We start from the raw sequence: 15,674 nt of genomic DNA, 5'->3' as shown, positions 1-15,674 counted from the left end.
TTCCGTGAAAACATTCTAATTGCTCGATTTTTAAGTGAAAACTTTCTAATTGCTCGATTTTTCCGTGAAAACGCTCGAATTACTAAATTTTTCCGTAAAAAAGTTCAAATTGCTAAATTCTTTTGTGAAAACATTCAAATTGATTTTTAAGTGAAAACGTTCGAATTGCTTGATTTTTCCATGAAAAAGTTCGAATTGCTAAATTTTTCCGTGAAAACGTTCTAATTGCTCGTTTTTTTCGTGAAAACATTTGAATTGCTTGATTTTTAAGTAAAAACGTTCGAATTGCTAATTTTTTTCGTGAAAACATTCAAATTTCGGGGTTTTTTGTAAACTTTCCGATTTCACGATTTTTCATGAATTTTTCGGCGAAGTGAAATTCATGCTAGGCGAATTTATTCTCCCATAGCCATAGAGGATGTTAACTACAGTAGAAGGGGCAGAGTTTCGTATTCAATTCCTATTCAACTAAACTCTAACCAAGCATTTTCTCCGAAAAAAACTCGAATGTCCCTGGACCTCTGCCATTGACTTCTACATGAACTCAGCTGGCTTTAGGTGGCGAATAGTATAATTTGTACCCAGGTATGATAAGTCTCGAATTCGATTTTGAGTTTGGATTATTCCGAACTTGAATTTGTGAGTTTTGACTAAAATCCAACTAGATAATTCGAATTTGAATTTACAATTTGACCCTTAATAAATCTGCCCCTAAGCAGCAGATTTATCAAGGGTCAAAGTGAAAATTCACAGTAAAACATTTAAATTTTGAGCTTTTTGTGTAATTCAACTAGGGAATAGTCCAAATTCGATTCGAATATGGAAAAAAATCAAAAATTCGAATATCGAAATTTATCATGTGGGGGTAGATTTTTCAATGGTCGAAGTGAAAATTAGAATTCAAAAAATTCAAATTTCGAGCTAATTTTTGTGTACTTCGACCAGGGAATAGTCCAAATTTGAAAAAAAAATTCGAATTTCGAAATTTATCATGTGCTGTCTCTGTCAAAATTCAACTTTGACCATTCACCATCTAAAACCTGCCGAATTGCTGTTTTAGTCTATGTGGGACCTCCTAGATCCTATTTGCAGTCAATTGGTGGACTTTGAAAAATTAAAGGTTTTTTTTGGGAAAAACTTTGAATCGTATGATTAGAATTCGCTATTACTTCAATTCGTAAGATCGGATCAAAATGGGCCTATTCGATCAAAAACTGACCTATTCAGCAAAAAAAAACTTCGATTTTAATTCAGTTGGTCTTTTTAAACTCAAATTTTTCAAATTCAAAATTCGACCCTTGATAAATCTGCCCCATACTGTCTCTTTAGACTTTGACCATTCACCATCTAAAATCTGCCGAATTGCTGTTTTAGCCTAGGGGGGACCTCCTACAACCCATTTGGAGTCAATTGGTGGACTTTAAAAATTCATTGTTTTTTTTTTTAAAAAAAACTTAGACTCAAATTCGATCGAAGACGATGTTACTTCGATTTGTACTATTCAAATTGGAATGAATACGGCCTATTCACCAGCAGAAACAAAATTAAAAAATTTTAATAAATTCCGGTTGGTCTTTTTTTATTCGAATAAGTTATGGGAGTTAAAAAAAACACCCATTGCTTCGAAATACGACCTTTGATAAATCTGCCCCTTGAGTTTGCCTAAATTTATATCATTTACACCCCAGTCAAGTGCATGGATTCCAGCTTTGTTTTGTTTTTGTGATCATAGACCAGGTTTCCCTTTTGATTTTAGGGTCATTTAATATATTATATATATATATATAAAAGGGATGCATCCTTTGCGAAAGATTCGGCTGAATACCGAACCGAATCTGAATTTTAATTTGCATATGCAAATTAGGGGTGGGAAGGGGAAAACAGTTTAACTTCCTTGTTTTGTGACAAAAAGTCATGCGATTTCCCTTCCGCCCATAATTTGCATATGCAAATTAGGATTCGGATTCGGATCGGCCGGGCAGAAAAAGGATTTCTACAAATTGCTAAAAATATGCGGTTTTTCTGTATTTCTTAAAAACTTTAAAATTTGAGATTTATTAAGTGTAAAAAGCTCTGATACAAAACTTTGCCAAGTTCTCAAGATCACATATAAGTAAATGGGGGCTGCACTGATTCTATTAATACAGATTTAATACATTTCAGACGTTTAAATGTTTACGTTTTTCACTAGTAATTGTCCGAAATTGTCCGGTTTTAGAGGTTACATAGTTACATAGTTATATAGTTAAATTGGGTTGAATAAAGACAAAGTCCATCAAGTTCAACCCCTCCAAATAAAAACCCAGCCTCATACAAACACCCCTCCCTACTTTCACATAAATTCTATATACCCATATCTATACTAACTATAGAGTTTAGTATCACAATAGCCTTTGATATTATGTCTGTCCAAGAAATCATCCAAGTCCCTCTTATAGTCATTAACTGAATCAGCATCACAACATCACCCGGCAGTGCATTCCCCAACCTCACTGTCCTCACTGTGATGAACCCCCTACTCTGTTCCTTTAAATGAAACTTCTTTTCCTCTAGTCTGAAGGGGAGGCCTCTGGTACGGTGATTCTCTTTATGGGTAAAAAGGTCCCCTGCTATTTGTCTATAATGTCCTCTAATGTACTTGTAAAGTGTAATCATGTCCCCTCACAAGCGCCTTTTTTCCAGAGAAAACATCCCCAACCTTGTCAGTCTCCCCTCATAATTTAACTCTTCCCTCCCTCTAACCAGTTTAGCTGCACTTAGTCTCTGCACTCTCTCCAGCTCATTTATATCCCTCTTAAGGACTGGAGTCCAACAATAAATAGTAGACCAATCTAAAAGCAACATATCACTATGTCACCCCTTTATTCTAGGAAGAACAGGAAACCTGAGTACAGAAATGTTTTAAGTCATTAGTCATTATTCTCCAAGAGAGGCACAGTCATTGGACACTTTTGAGATTGAGATGCAATTGATCAACCTTTAAGCACAGGATTCACTAAATAAAATGGAAATAAAATGGGCTCTACACACAACAAGGAAATATGAATAATGGTTTATTGATAGAAAAGTCAGAAGATCTGGGAAATACTTTAGAACAATGAGTAAATATAAATGCTACCTTTTTTACTTTGTGGAACATTGAAGTAAAGATGAAATGATTACCTCTGGTTGATGTACCAGTTGCGTTCCTGTAATAAACAAACTTTATTTTTGTCTTTTCTGTATGGTTTTCCATATGTTAAAATAGTTTCTAGATGGTTTAACCATTTGCCAGATAGATAGAGAGAGAGAGAGAGAGAGAGAGAGAGATAATAGACAGATAGATAAATAGATTGATAGATAGATAGATAGATAGATAGATAGATAGATAGATAGATAGATAGATAGATAGATAGATAGATAGATAGATAGATAGATAGATAGAGAGAGAGAGAGAGATAATAGACAGATAGATAAATAGATAGATTGATAGATAGATAGATAGATAGATAGATAGATAGATAGATAGATAGATAGATAGATAGATAGATAGAGAGAGAGAGAGAGAGAGAGAGAGAGAGAGAGAGAGAGATAATAGACAGATAGATAAATAGATAGATAGATAGATAGATAGATAGATAGATAGATAGATAGATAGATAGATAGAGATAGATAGATAATAGATAGATAGATAGATAGATAGATAGATAGATAGATAGATAGATAGATAGATAGATAGATAGATAGATAGATAGATAGATAGATAGATAGATAGATGATAGATAGATAGATAGATAGATAGATAGATAGATAGATAGTGAGAGATAGATAGATAGATAGATAGATAGATAGATAGATAGATAGATAGATAGATAGATAGATAGTTAGATAGATAGATAGATAGATAGATAGATAGATAGATAGATAGATAGATAGATAGATAGATAGATAGATAGATAGATAGATGATAGAAAGAGAGAGAGAGAGAGAGAGAGAGAGAGAGAGAGAGAGAGAGAGTTAGATAGAAATATAGACAGATAGAAACAAAATAAAAGCATACCTGTATCAGCTCACAGAATTGGATTTCTGAAAATGCAGCTGTTCCCTTTTTAAAGCTAAAAGAACAATAAATCATAAGATGCTGACTCATAGCAGCCATAAACAAGATAAGGAAACTTTAAGTTATTGTTTGTGTTTTATTGCAGCAGTTGCTTCCTCATCGTTATTATGTGTTTAGAAACATGTCCTGATGTGAACCTGGTTTATGTGCCTCACACATTGCTTATTGGCTCTGCATCCTCTGGGTGTCCTCGCCACATGCAAAATTTGTATTTGCCGCCAGGGAGGTCTCAGTAGGGAGATTCGGCAGGTAGATTCTTCAGAAAGATTCGTCAGGGAGCGGATCTGGCTGGCAGGGCCCACAAGAGCCGGGGGACCACCGGCCCAGTCTGACCCATATGTATTGTGGGACGTACTAGCAATGTGTGTGCATAGATGCCATAGACAGTCACAATTTATTGGGCTGGTACGTGCTATTTGGACCTCTGTGTGTATGAAATTCTAGGGCCTATTCTGAATCACAGTCAGAGTCTGGGGGGAATGCAGGTCTTTATGCTCTATTTTGGAACCTGCATTGTTACATAATCTATGACCCCTAGTGTTATAGTACACACCAGGTGTGTAAGATCAGGTGTAAGTCAGGGCTAGTGAGCAATAGCAGTCCTGCGCTCCAAAAGGAAAAGTAATAGGGTTAGTATTGCCCAATGACTGCTTTTCCTCTACTTGCTGCCCGTCTTGTCTGTATTTACTGCTTTTTTGGTGTTTGGAACAGATAAAGTGGTGTTGCCCCCCCCTCCCCCTTCACCATATACAGATATCATAATAACAACACCCTACATTGCTTGCATTCACCAGGCAGCACCGAGAAGCCAGTAGCAGGATGTGGGTGCCAGACATCAAGGGTGCAGACAGGAAGGAGGAGGAGGACAATTGACTTTACAGATGCAGGTTGGGAAGGTGGGTGCAGGCATCATGGGAGCAGGCAGATCGGAGGGTGTTGGTGGGAAGAACATGGTTCCGTGCTGGGTCTGGTCCCCAACTCACTCTGCTGTATATAGAATACACCACTGAACAGAGGTCTGAGCAAAGGTTTCTGTCCATGTGTTTCTATACAAATGAGCCTAAAAAGAAACTGGTTTGAGACTTCCTGTTGACTTCTATATATTTATAGTGGAATTATGGGGTCCTTTTTACAATAATAACCTTGTTACTGCTTCATCTCTTCAAGATGTCCTCATGACTCCATACACAACAGATCAGTAACTTCTCCCCTGCCCTATATTTTTCACACATATTTATACTCCTTGCTGTAGCAGAAAAAGAGTTGACGTGTAACAGGGTGTGATTGGACAGTTTTGGAAGATTGCTGGGAGAATGTAACACCAGGATTATATATATATATCTATATATACTGTATATGAAACACCAGTCACGCTTCCAGTCTTTAGAGATGCATGATGCCAGTTTTATTTCCATTCTTTGAGACAAACTCATCTTTGCTTTACCCAAAACGTTGCACAAAAATAATATTCATTACAACAGAAAAAAAGTGTAAGTCTTACAACATGCCAGAGTTTATTTACTGTAGTGATGGGAATGGGGTATAAAGGGAAAAAATCAGGTGCAAAGTGCCATGCTTTTCCCACCTTGCAGTCACCAAGATGCGCCTGTTGCTGACAAAGATTTGCGGCCCTGCAAGTACATGGGTGTTCCTAACATTCCTCTTGTTTTCAGATCTCTCACTAGGGGACATAAAGTACAAGGGAGCCCGTATTTAACATCCCCAGGCCTTATAGGATAAGTAAACCTTTAAAATAAGTGATTTTAAAATTGATGAGAGTGCTATTCTAAGCACTTTTGTAATTTACATTCATTATTTATTCTTTTTTCATTCCAAGATATTAAGGGATACATGTACTGTTAATATAAATGAATTTTGTTACAACAGCGCCACCTGCTGGTCAGTTTCCCACCAGTCTGACCACCAAGTAGTCAAGGAAGTTCAGGAGAAAGAAAGAGGCTGCTCCGATGTTCTTCTGCTTAGGAAACAAATTAGAAACCTTTCTCACATCTTTCCTAAGCAGAAGAACATCAGAGCAGCCTCTTTCTTTCTCATGAACTTCCTTGACTACTTGGTGGTCAGACTGGTGGGAAAATGACCAGCAGGTGGCGCTGTTGTAACAAAATTCATTCATATTAACAGTACATGTTTCCCTTAATATCTTGGAATGAAAAAAGAATAAATAATGAATGTAAATTACAAAAGTGCTTAGACTAGCACTCTCGTCAATTTTACATTCATTTATTTTAAAGGTTTACTTATCCTTTATGGATCCCATACAGCCTGTTCTGCTCTACACCTTGCGTCTCGCTGATATATAAGTGAGACGCAATTTGCCACGGGCACTGGGATAGTTGATTTCTGTATGGGCTCTATGGGGCTTGGTACTTGCACTCTTCTTTGCTAAATCAGCCCTGGCGTATAACAGTTGAAATTCTTGTTTTCTTCCTGCGGTGAGGGATCTAATTATTTATGTACATGGATCTGTTTCTGATGACAACTCTTGTATTTAAGCCCCTTCTCCTGATTACCAACCCCCAACCAAGGTCTCTATTCTACAATACAGGCTGAATAAATCATTCATGGACTATTTTACTATAAACAGCAATAGGACTGTATAATAATTATGTTCTTCGGATTCTTAAACCAAATCTGAGAGGCCCGTGCCTGGTATTTCACATTTTAAGATGTCCCCCTCGAGACTGAGTAACCACAAGGCTCCGGCATCATAAGTCACGTGTTTCACTTGTAGCAGGAAATTAAGGTTCACCCACGAGGTTCCAGTTGGTTTCTTATAGGTGATTCCCTCTCTGTAATGAAAATAATAATATAAATAAGTATATTCAGCTTGCATACACCCAAGAAATGTATATAAAATCTAATTCATCAATAAAAGTACTTGCATGGCAAACTATATAGCAAATAATGGGCTGTGAACTGTAATACATACTGATACAGTATTAGACTCTGTATCCTTTCATTCTGGTCATGAAACTCCAATATTCTTATTTTATATAGTAGGCAGTACAGCTTTCTGTCATGTCACACAAGACACATGTGATATGACCCACCATCTCTCCCTACTATACCTGCTATCCCACAGTCACACTCCCTTCCCAGAGACTATTATCCACTGTTACTATAGGCACCATCTCTCCCTACTATACCTGCTATCCCACAGTCACACTCCCTTCCCAGAGACTATTATCCTACTGTTACTATAGGCACCATCTCTCCCTACTATACCTGCTATCCCACAGTCACACTCCCTTCCCAGAGACTATTATCCACTGTTACTATAGGCACATCTCTCCCTACTATACCTGCTATCCCACAGTCACACTCCCTTCCCAGAGACTATTATCGACTGTTACTATAGGCACCATCTCTCCCTACTATACCTGCTATCCCACAGTCACACTCCCTTCCCACAGACTATTATCCACTGTTACTATAGGCACCATCTCTCCCTACTATACCTGCTATCCCACAGTCACACTCCCTTCCCAGAGACTATTATCCACTGTTACTATAGACACCATCTCTCCCTACTATACCTGCTATCTCACAGTCACACTCCCTTCCCAGAGACTATTATCCACTGTTACTATAGGCACCATCTCTCCCTACTATACCTGCTATCCCACAGACAATGTCCTATATAGCAGACATATAGGGCATTTTTGAAGTTTAAAATGTTTACCTTTTGTACACTTTTCCATCGGGGCTCAAGCCAAACACAGATCCATCTGTTCCAACTTCCAACATGGTGAGACTGCCTTCCACCCTCCACCATTGGCTGCCTTCACAAGCTGTTGGTTTGACATTGTAGCGGAAGTAGATATCTGAAGCATTGTTCACACCCCAGCATCCCAGGCGCCCACAGCTATAATACACAAGTCTCCCTGGTATTGTGGTGAAGTGTGTATATGGAGAACCGGAAATTGTGTCGTATCGGTTAAGGCAGTAAACAACTTCTTCTGTGTTCACTCCAGCCAGGTATTTATCACCCCCAGCATCTATTTGCTTCAGGAGTCCTGTGGGGTAAGGGATTGAGATACAAGCACTGGTGAGATATGGATATGAACAGAGTATTATATAATTTGCTCCGGAGACAAGAACTTTATTTCTGGACCTTGGAGCAGGAGGCTCTGGACTGCATTCTCATGGTTTACACAAGGTCTAGTAACCCATAACAACCAATGAGCAGGTGTCCTTTCCTAGATATTTTTGAAAGCAAACATCTGATAGGTTACTAGACCTGGGGCAGAAAATTGTTTTAATTAGGAGGGCAAATTTGGCACCAGGTTCTATTCTGCTCTAGTTTAGCCCTCTCCTGTAGTTGGGATATAGACAAGTTGTTTTCTTTCTAATTTAAGTCAGATTTAGTGATGGGTAAATCTGAACCGTTTATAATCTCTGAAAATTTGTGAAACAGCGAAAAAATTCACAAAATGCATTGAAATCTATGGGCAACAAATTTTTTGTGACGCGCAACATTTTGTTTTTCAACCATTCTTTTTTTTTGAGGAGAAACCTGGCAACAAATTTCACTCATCACTATTCAGTTTGCATTTTCCCAAAAAAACTATGAACAAAACTAGGAACAAATGTAAATGTTACCTGATACGCTCATCCAGTCGTTGTCTTGAAGTTTGTAAACCGAACTCCTTTTGTTGGTTGCCCACACTCCAGCTGGTCCCACACTTACATGAGCCATTTCTCCAGGAACCTGGACCCAAACATTCCTTTGCCACTTGTAAATACTTCCACTCGTTGTGACCCCATAAACCTCACCAGCACCAGCGTCCAATTGCTGCAGCTTGCCAGGAATGTCTGTACATGTTTGTCCTGGGTATGAAAAACAGAATATTATGTTGAGTATTGAGTATTAAAAAGCTGAGACTTCTGACTAAATGAGCTTTATTTTGTCACTTTGACTAATGACTTTAGAAAGCATTGTATAGTACAGTGAGTACTGCAGGCAAAGTGGATCTGTAAGTGGGAGTACTACAGTATGTAACACACCGAACTGGAACCACAGTGAATACTGCAGGTAGTGAGAGAGCAGATGATATTAGGGTTATTTTACAGCGCCCCCTGCTGTAATGTAAAAACACTGCAGTGTCCCTTGATGCTCAGTTACTTGTACGCAGCCTGATCCTTGCAGTTTGCTCTAAATCTAGTGCTACTGAAAGGGTTAAAACATGTTGCGTTTGTCTTTCTTTAAAAGGATTCCTATGTACATGTTCATATATGTTTAACCTTTGACCTAGGCTCATTGTTAAGGTATGCATATTCAGTAGTTTTACTCCAGCTTTACTCAAGTGTGCCCAGGGCCGGACTGGGGGCTGCAGGGCCCACCTCCCCAGGACCACCCCGCACCTGCCATGAAATGGCATTATATTGCTGGTCCGCACAATTGCGTGTTAAATCGACTCCGGCTGAATGTTTGTGGTCTCAGCGTTTGTTTACACAGGTTTACTTTTTATACAGGTACAGGTATGGGATCCATTATCCGGAAACCCGTTATCCGGACGGCTCTGAATTTACATAAAGGCCGTCTCTCATGGACTCCATTATAATCAAATTACTCCACATTTTTAAAAAATGATTTCCTTTTTCTGTGTAATAATAAAACAGTAGCTTGTACTTGATCCCAACTAAGCTATAATTAATCCTTATTGGAAGCAAAACCAGACTATTGAGTTAATTTAATGTTTACATGATTTTCTAGTAGACTCAAGGTATGAAGATCCAAATTACGGAAAGATCCATTATCCAGAATACCCCAAGTCCCAAGCATTCTGGATAACAGGTCCCATACCTGTAATAGAAACGTTTGCATTCCCTATTCTTGGCATGGTGGTAAGATCAGGGGAGGTGCAGGATCTTGCACTTATTTCTGATGCACAAAGACCTGCATCTGTGTACGTTTACTAAGGGGCAGGGTGCAAAGTGCAATAAACATGGGGACTCAAACCTGTTTGGAAATGACCCTTCAAGTGAGGTCAGTGGAGCTGCAATTACAGTAGAAGATACAACAGGTTTAATAAGGATTAATTATATCTTAGTTGGGATCAAGTACAAGCTACTGTTTTATTATTACAGAGAAAAAGGAAATTATTTAAAAAAAAATTTGGATTATTTGGATAAAACTGAGTCTATGGGAGCCTTTCCCTAATTCAGATAACGGTTATCTGGAACGGGTTTCCAGATAACGGATCCCACACCAGTATAAAATGTCAAAGCTCAGCCTTTATTCACTATAAAAAAAAAAAACTATAACCATGTTTTAATGACAGCTAGATGATCCGTTATCCAAAAAGCCATTATACGTTAAATTTCCCACGTGTTCCCTTTAAAGAACTTCTTTCGCTTTGACTGATTTGTTTTTGCCTGTAATAATAGGACAGTGCCATGTACCTGATGGAAACTAAGCAGCATTAGTCCATTTATAGATGGCAGAATAATCCTCTTTGCTCCTATAGGTGTCATGCATTCCACATAATAGATCCCATACCTGTATCTGTAGCTTAGTTATAAGGTAAGGGGGACAGACCAAATAATGGACTGTAGAAATAGGGACCAAAAGCAAAATCTTCTGGGCTACTAGATGAAATACACTTTCTTATTGGTTGGTGCCCAGTTTTGTGCAAGTGATTTAGAGATTACATTTGGTAAAATAAGTGAAGAAATGTACCTTTAGCAGCGCTGGCCCCCAGGAGGATCAGGCACAGAGACAGCAGCATGGTTCATCCAGTGGGTCACAATGTTCTGCCTTGTAGCCCAGCTCCCTTTATTCATTGATGCAGGCTCCTCCCTCCTCAGGGACTGACCAGCAGAACTAGTTACTGGCCATTGGAATCAGCACAGAAAGTTGGGACAGAGTTGCCACTGGTGTAGGGGAAGGTTATTTATTCCCATTACCATAACTTGCAAGTAAAATATTTGTCCTCACATGATGATGATGATTTTTGCCTTCAAGACGTTTTTTTTCTTTTACGAATCTCTAAGGGCTTTAGCACACGGGCAGATTCGGGGAGATTTAAGGTGACCATACATGGAGAGATCGTTTGGCGATGTCGCCAAATGAGCGGATCTCTCCCCAATATGCCCACCTTGAGGTGGGCAATATCGAGCTGATCCAATCGTGGGCCCTAGGGCCCAACGATCGGATCCTACGGTGGCTTTACGGCCGGTCGGATCTCGGCCGCATCTGTTCGCTGATGCGGTCCCGCGATCCGACGGGATTTCTAGTCCGGGGAAGGCCGTCCGGGGGCCCATACATGGGCCAATAAGCTGCTGACTCGGTCTGTCGGCAGCTTTTATCGGCCCGTGTATGGCCACCTTTAGTCGCCTGGCGTAGAGTCCTGAGCAGCTCCATTTTTTGGAGCCCATACTTGACCTGTACCTGTAACCGGCAATGCACAACCGGACCCTCGACCCACATTCTTACCCGCTTGGACCCGCTACCTGACCCGCAAGTACTTTATCCGCAACCAGGACCCGCGACCCGCTGACCATCAAGAATCAGGAAGTGCTGTCATTGTAAACCGGAAGTGATATCATTGGAAGTAGGCGTAGTCTTTCGCTATTGTGAAGACCAGCGCACCCGCCCCGTGACCCGCAGAACCTCCGACCCATGTCTATACCCACACCCAGAACTTCTAATCGAAACACGCAACCCGCAGGGGGATAATCTCCCCGAACCGCCTTCCGCCTGCTAAAATGAAAAATCGCCTGCCGATTTTTCATTTTAGCAGGCAGAAGGCAGTTCGGGGAGACTATCGCCCCGAAGAAGAAGAATCTCCCCGAATCTGCCCGTGTGCTAAAGCCTAAAATATTCATGTTTTTTCTATATCTCTTAAACTACTTTAATTAAAGATTCAAAGTGTATTACGTATACAAAACCATGTAAAACCGTAATACCAAAATCCACCAGCTAAAAGTTGTCGGGTGGACATTTTTTAATCAATTCGGCTTTTAGAAGTTTTGTTTTTGTATTTTTTTTCAGCTTGTTCAGCACTTTTTTTCCACTCGTATTTTATGTGATAATAATAAGTTCCATGACATTCGTGGTTTTAGTGAATGAAAAAGAGAATGGTTTCTTCCCATTTCTTACTGGGAGGCTGCAGTGCAGGGTTATATCTGTATGGACATGCTTTATATGTGTGATTGATTCTGAATAACCATCTCAGGATGCGTGTAAGGATGAAGCACTCCAATTTTTTTCAGCAGTTTTGCCTCGGTCACATTTATTTGCAGGAATTCAAAGCACAAACTTTCAGGGCACAACCCTTTCCTCAGTTGCTTTGAATTTCTGCAAATAAATGTGACGGAGGCAAAATTGCTGAAAAAAATTGGCGTGCTTCATCCTTACACGCATCTTGGAAGTTATGTTGGACTTGGAAGCCGTGCGGGATTGAATGCACCCTGTATAAGTAAATAAGTAAGTGGTGTGCTGCAAGATAATATTGTTAAGCAGCAAAAAGTTGTGAGTTTTCCCCAGAAGTAAAGACCCAAACGTATAATTAACAGTTCAAATCGTTTATTAGGACATACAGATAACCGCCTAATGTGTTTCATACCTACTGGGGCACTTACTTATAGATAATATTGTTGTTTAACCATCTCAAGACCCAGATCCATCCCCTGTCGGGCCCCCGCCCCCAATCGCAACTGCCCACTGGCTTGGAGGGCAGTTTTAAGGGGGATGGGGGCACTGGGCTCAGGACCCCTCACTCTGACCCTGAACCATCTGATAGACCAGTCCAACCAGTAAGGGGAGTTATTAAAGGGCTGCATCCCTGGGATAAGGGGTTACACTATGCACTAGATAGTGAAAATATAACATCCCCAGATAACTCAGTATATATTACGTTAATGGTGTTGTTCACCTTCCAAACACTTTTTTCAGTTCAATTATTTTTTACCATTTTTTCAGAATCTAAGTTTAAAGTTGAATGTTCCTGTTTCTGGTGTTTGAGTCGGGCAGCTCAGTAATTGAGGCGCAGACTCTAAACTATTAAAATTTTGCAACATTTAGTTGATACATTTAGTTGATGCATTTAGTTGATACAATTAGTTGCTACAATTATTTGATACATTTAGTTGATACAATTAGTTGATGCATTTAGTTGATATATTTAGTTGATGCATTTAGTTGATACATTTAGTCGATACATTTAGTTGATGCATTTAGTTGATACAATTAGTTGATCCATTTCTCAGCAACATCTCTGGAACATTAGCAACTATTGTATCAATTCTAACAGCTGCCTGTAATGAAACCCAGAGATTCTGCTCAGCAGGGACACAGATAAAAAATGTATCAACTAAATGTATCAATTTAGAACACTTTGCAGTTTCCTGCACACTTGTGTCTTTATATGGTCACAGAAGACAGAACAACCCCTCAGTGACTTCTAATATCCTTATCATTTACAGTAGGGGGTACATTATCCCTTATAATACATGAGTGATACTCAGAGTTCCCTGTATAACTCAGTCTGCAGCCTTGTGCCTTTATATGGTCACAGAACAACCCCTCAGTGACTTCTAATATCCTTATCATTTACAGTAGGGGGTACATTATCCCTTATAATACCTGAGTGAATCTCAGAGTTCCCTGTAAAACTCAGCCTGCAGCCTTGTATCTTTATATGGTCACAGAACAACCCCTCAGAGACTTCTAATATCCTTATCATTTACAGTAGGGGGTACATTATCCCTTATAATACATGAGTGATACTCAGAGTTCCCTGTATAACTCAGCCTGCAGCCTTGTGTCTTTATATGGTCACAGAACCCCTCAGTGACTTCTAATATCCTTATCATTTACAGTAGGGGGTACATTAACCCTTATAATACATGAGTGATACTCAGAGTTCCCTGTATAACTCAGCCTGCAGCCTTGTGCCTTTATATGGTCACAGAACAACCCCTCAGTGACTTCTAATATCCTTATCATTTACAGTAGGGAGTACATTATCCCTTATAATACATGAGTGATACTCAGAGTTCCCTGTAAAACTCAGCCTGCAGCCTTGTGCCTTTTTATGGTCACAGAACAACCTCTCAGTGACTTCTAATATCCTTATCATTTACAGTAGGGGGTACATTATCCCTTATAATACATGAGTGATACTCAGAGTTCCCTGTATAACTCAGCCTGCAGCCTTGTGCCTTTTTATGGTCACAGAACAACCTCTCAGTGACTTCTAATATCCTTATCATTTACAGTAGGGGGTACATTATCCCTTATAATACATGAGTGATACTCAGAGTTCCCTGTATAACTCAGCCTGTAGCCTTGTGCCTTTTTATGGTCACAGAACAACCTCTCAGTGGCTTCTAATATCCTTATCAATTACAGTAGGGGTACATTATCCCTTATATCATTTTAATACAGTGAAACCTCAATTTTACATGTCCTTTTTACATGTAACTTTTAAGTTAACTTTTAGTATGTTATATAAAGCAACTTTTCAATTGGTTTGCATTATTTTTTTGTTATTGTTTTTGAATTTTTTTCCTTCCTCTTTTTCATCTTTCCAACTTTCAAATGGGGGTCATTGACCCCATCTAAAAAACAAACGTTCTGTAAAGCTACAAATTTACTGTTATTGCTATTCAGGCCTCTCCTTTTCATATTCCAGTCTCTTATTCAAATCAATTCATGGTTGCTAGGGTAATTTGGACCCTAGCAACTGCTGAAATTCCAAACTCAAGAGCAGCTGAATAAAAAGCTAAATAAGTCAAAAACCACAAATAATAGAAAATGAAAACCAATTGCAAATTGTCTCAGAATATCCCTCTCTACATCATACTAAAAGTTAACTCAAAGACGAACAACCCCTTTAGGGGGGCCCAGTTGTAAATTTCTGTACCAGGGCCCTTAGGGGTCTAGTTACGCCACTGCCCGCTGCATTCCGCTTTCTTCCACTCATGGAGGCGCATCTACACTGGGTAATGCACTGAATCCTATTTCGGTATTGTATAATCGGAAAGGATACGGCCAAAGGCGGAATAACTGCAATGTGCATTATACACAACAGTTTTGGGTTATAAAAACCCTTTAACAAGTGTGTACTTGATAGCACTGAATCCTATTGTTGCTATGGGAAAGGTTATAGCAACTGGTGCAGAGTTAAATGGCAACTTCTCAGAACTGGCTAACGAGATGCATATCAGATTGGCATCAGCTGAATGTAATCATGTGATCAGCTACACTACCTGACTCTGCATTATGTTATAGTAGTGCAGAGACAGGTAATAATCTGGGAACTGACTAATTGGATGCATACCTGAGTTGTCTCACCTGAATGTAGACATGTGATTAACTACTCACTACCTGAGCTTCCAAAGAATTGCTCTGTGTTATGGCTGCTGCTGCTGCTGCTGCTGCGGCTGCTGCGGCGGCGGCTGCGGCGGCTGCGGCTGCGGCTGCTGCGGCTGCGGCTGCTGCTGCTGCGGCTGCTGCTGCTGCTGCTTAGCAGTGTGCTAATCTGAATATGGTTTTCTCTGCACTGCAGAGAGTCACTACTTGGTGGTTTACACACTTGGTAAACAG

At 39.6% G+C, this 15,674-nt stretch overlaps 1 protein-coding gene across 1 annotated transcript; it reads right to left on the bottom strand.

Moving 5' to 3' along the window:
• Nucleotides 1-6,328: 6,328 nt before the first annotated feature.
• On the bottom strand, nt 6,329-10,921 carry LOC108705874 (fish-egg lectin). Its single transcript, XM_041571656.1, has 4 exons — nt 10,803-10,921; nt 8,723-8,950; nt 7,803-8,136; nt 6,329-6,909 (listed from the first exon to the last, which is right to left on the bottom strand). Exons 1-4 carry the CDS (start codon nt 10,849-10,851, stop codon nt 6,741-6,743), a joined length of 780 nt encoding a protein of 259 aa, XP_041427590.1. The 5' UTR covers nt 10,852-10,921; the 3' UTR covers nt 6,329-6,740.
• Nucleotides 10,922-15,674: the final 4,753 nt, after the last annotated feature.

This window comes from Xenopus laevis, chromosome 7S (assembly GCF_017654675.1).
Source record: "Xenopus laevis strain J_2021 chromosome 7S, Xenopus_laevis_v10.1, whole genome shotgun sequence".
Lineage (NCBI taxonomy): Eukaryota > Metazoa > Chordata > Amphibia > Anura > Pipidae > Xenopus > Xenopus laevis.
The sequence above is the reverse complement of the archived record's forward strand: the minus strand, read 5'-3'. Positions and strand labels throughout refer to the sequence as shown.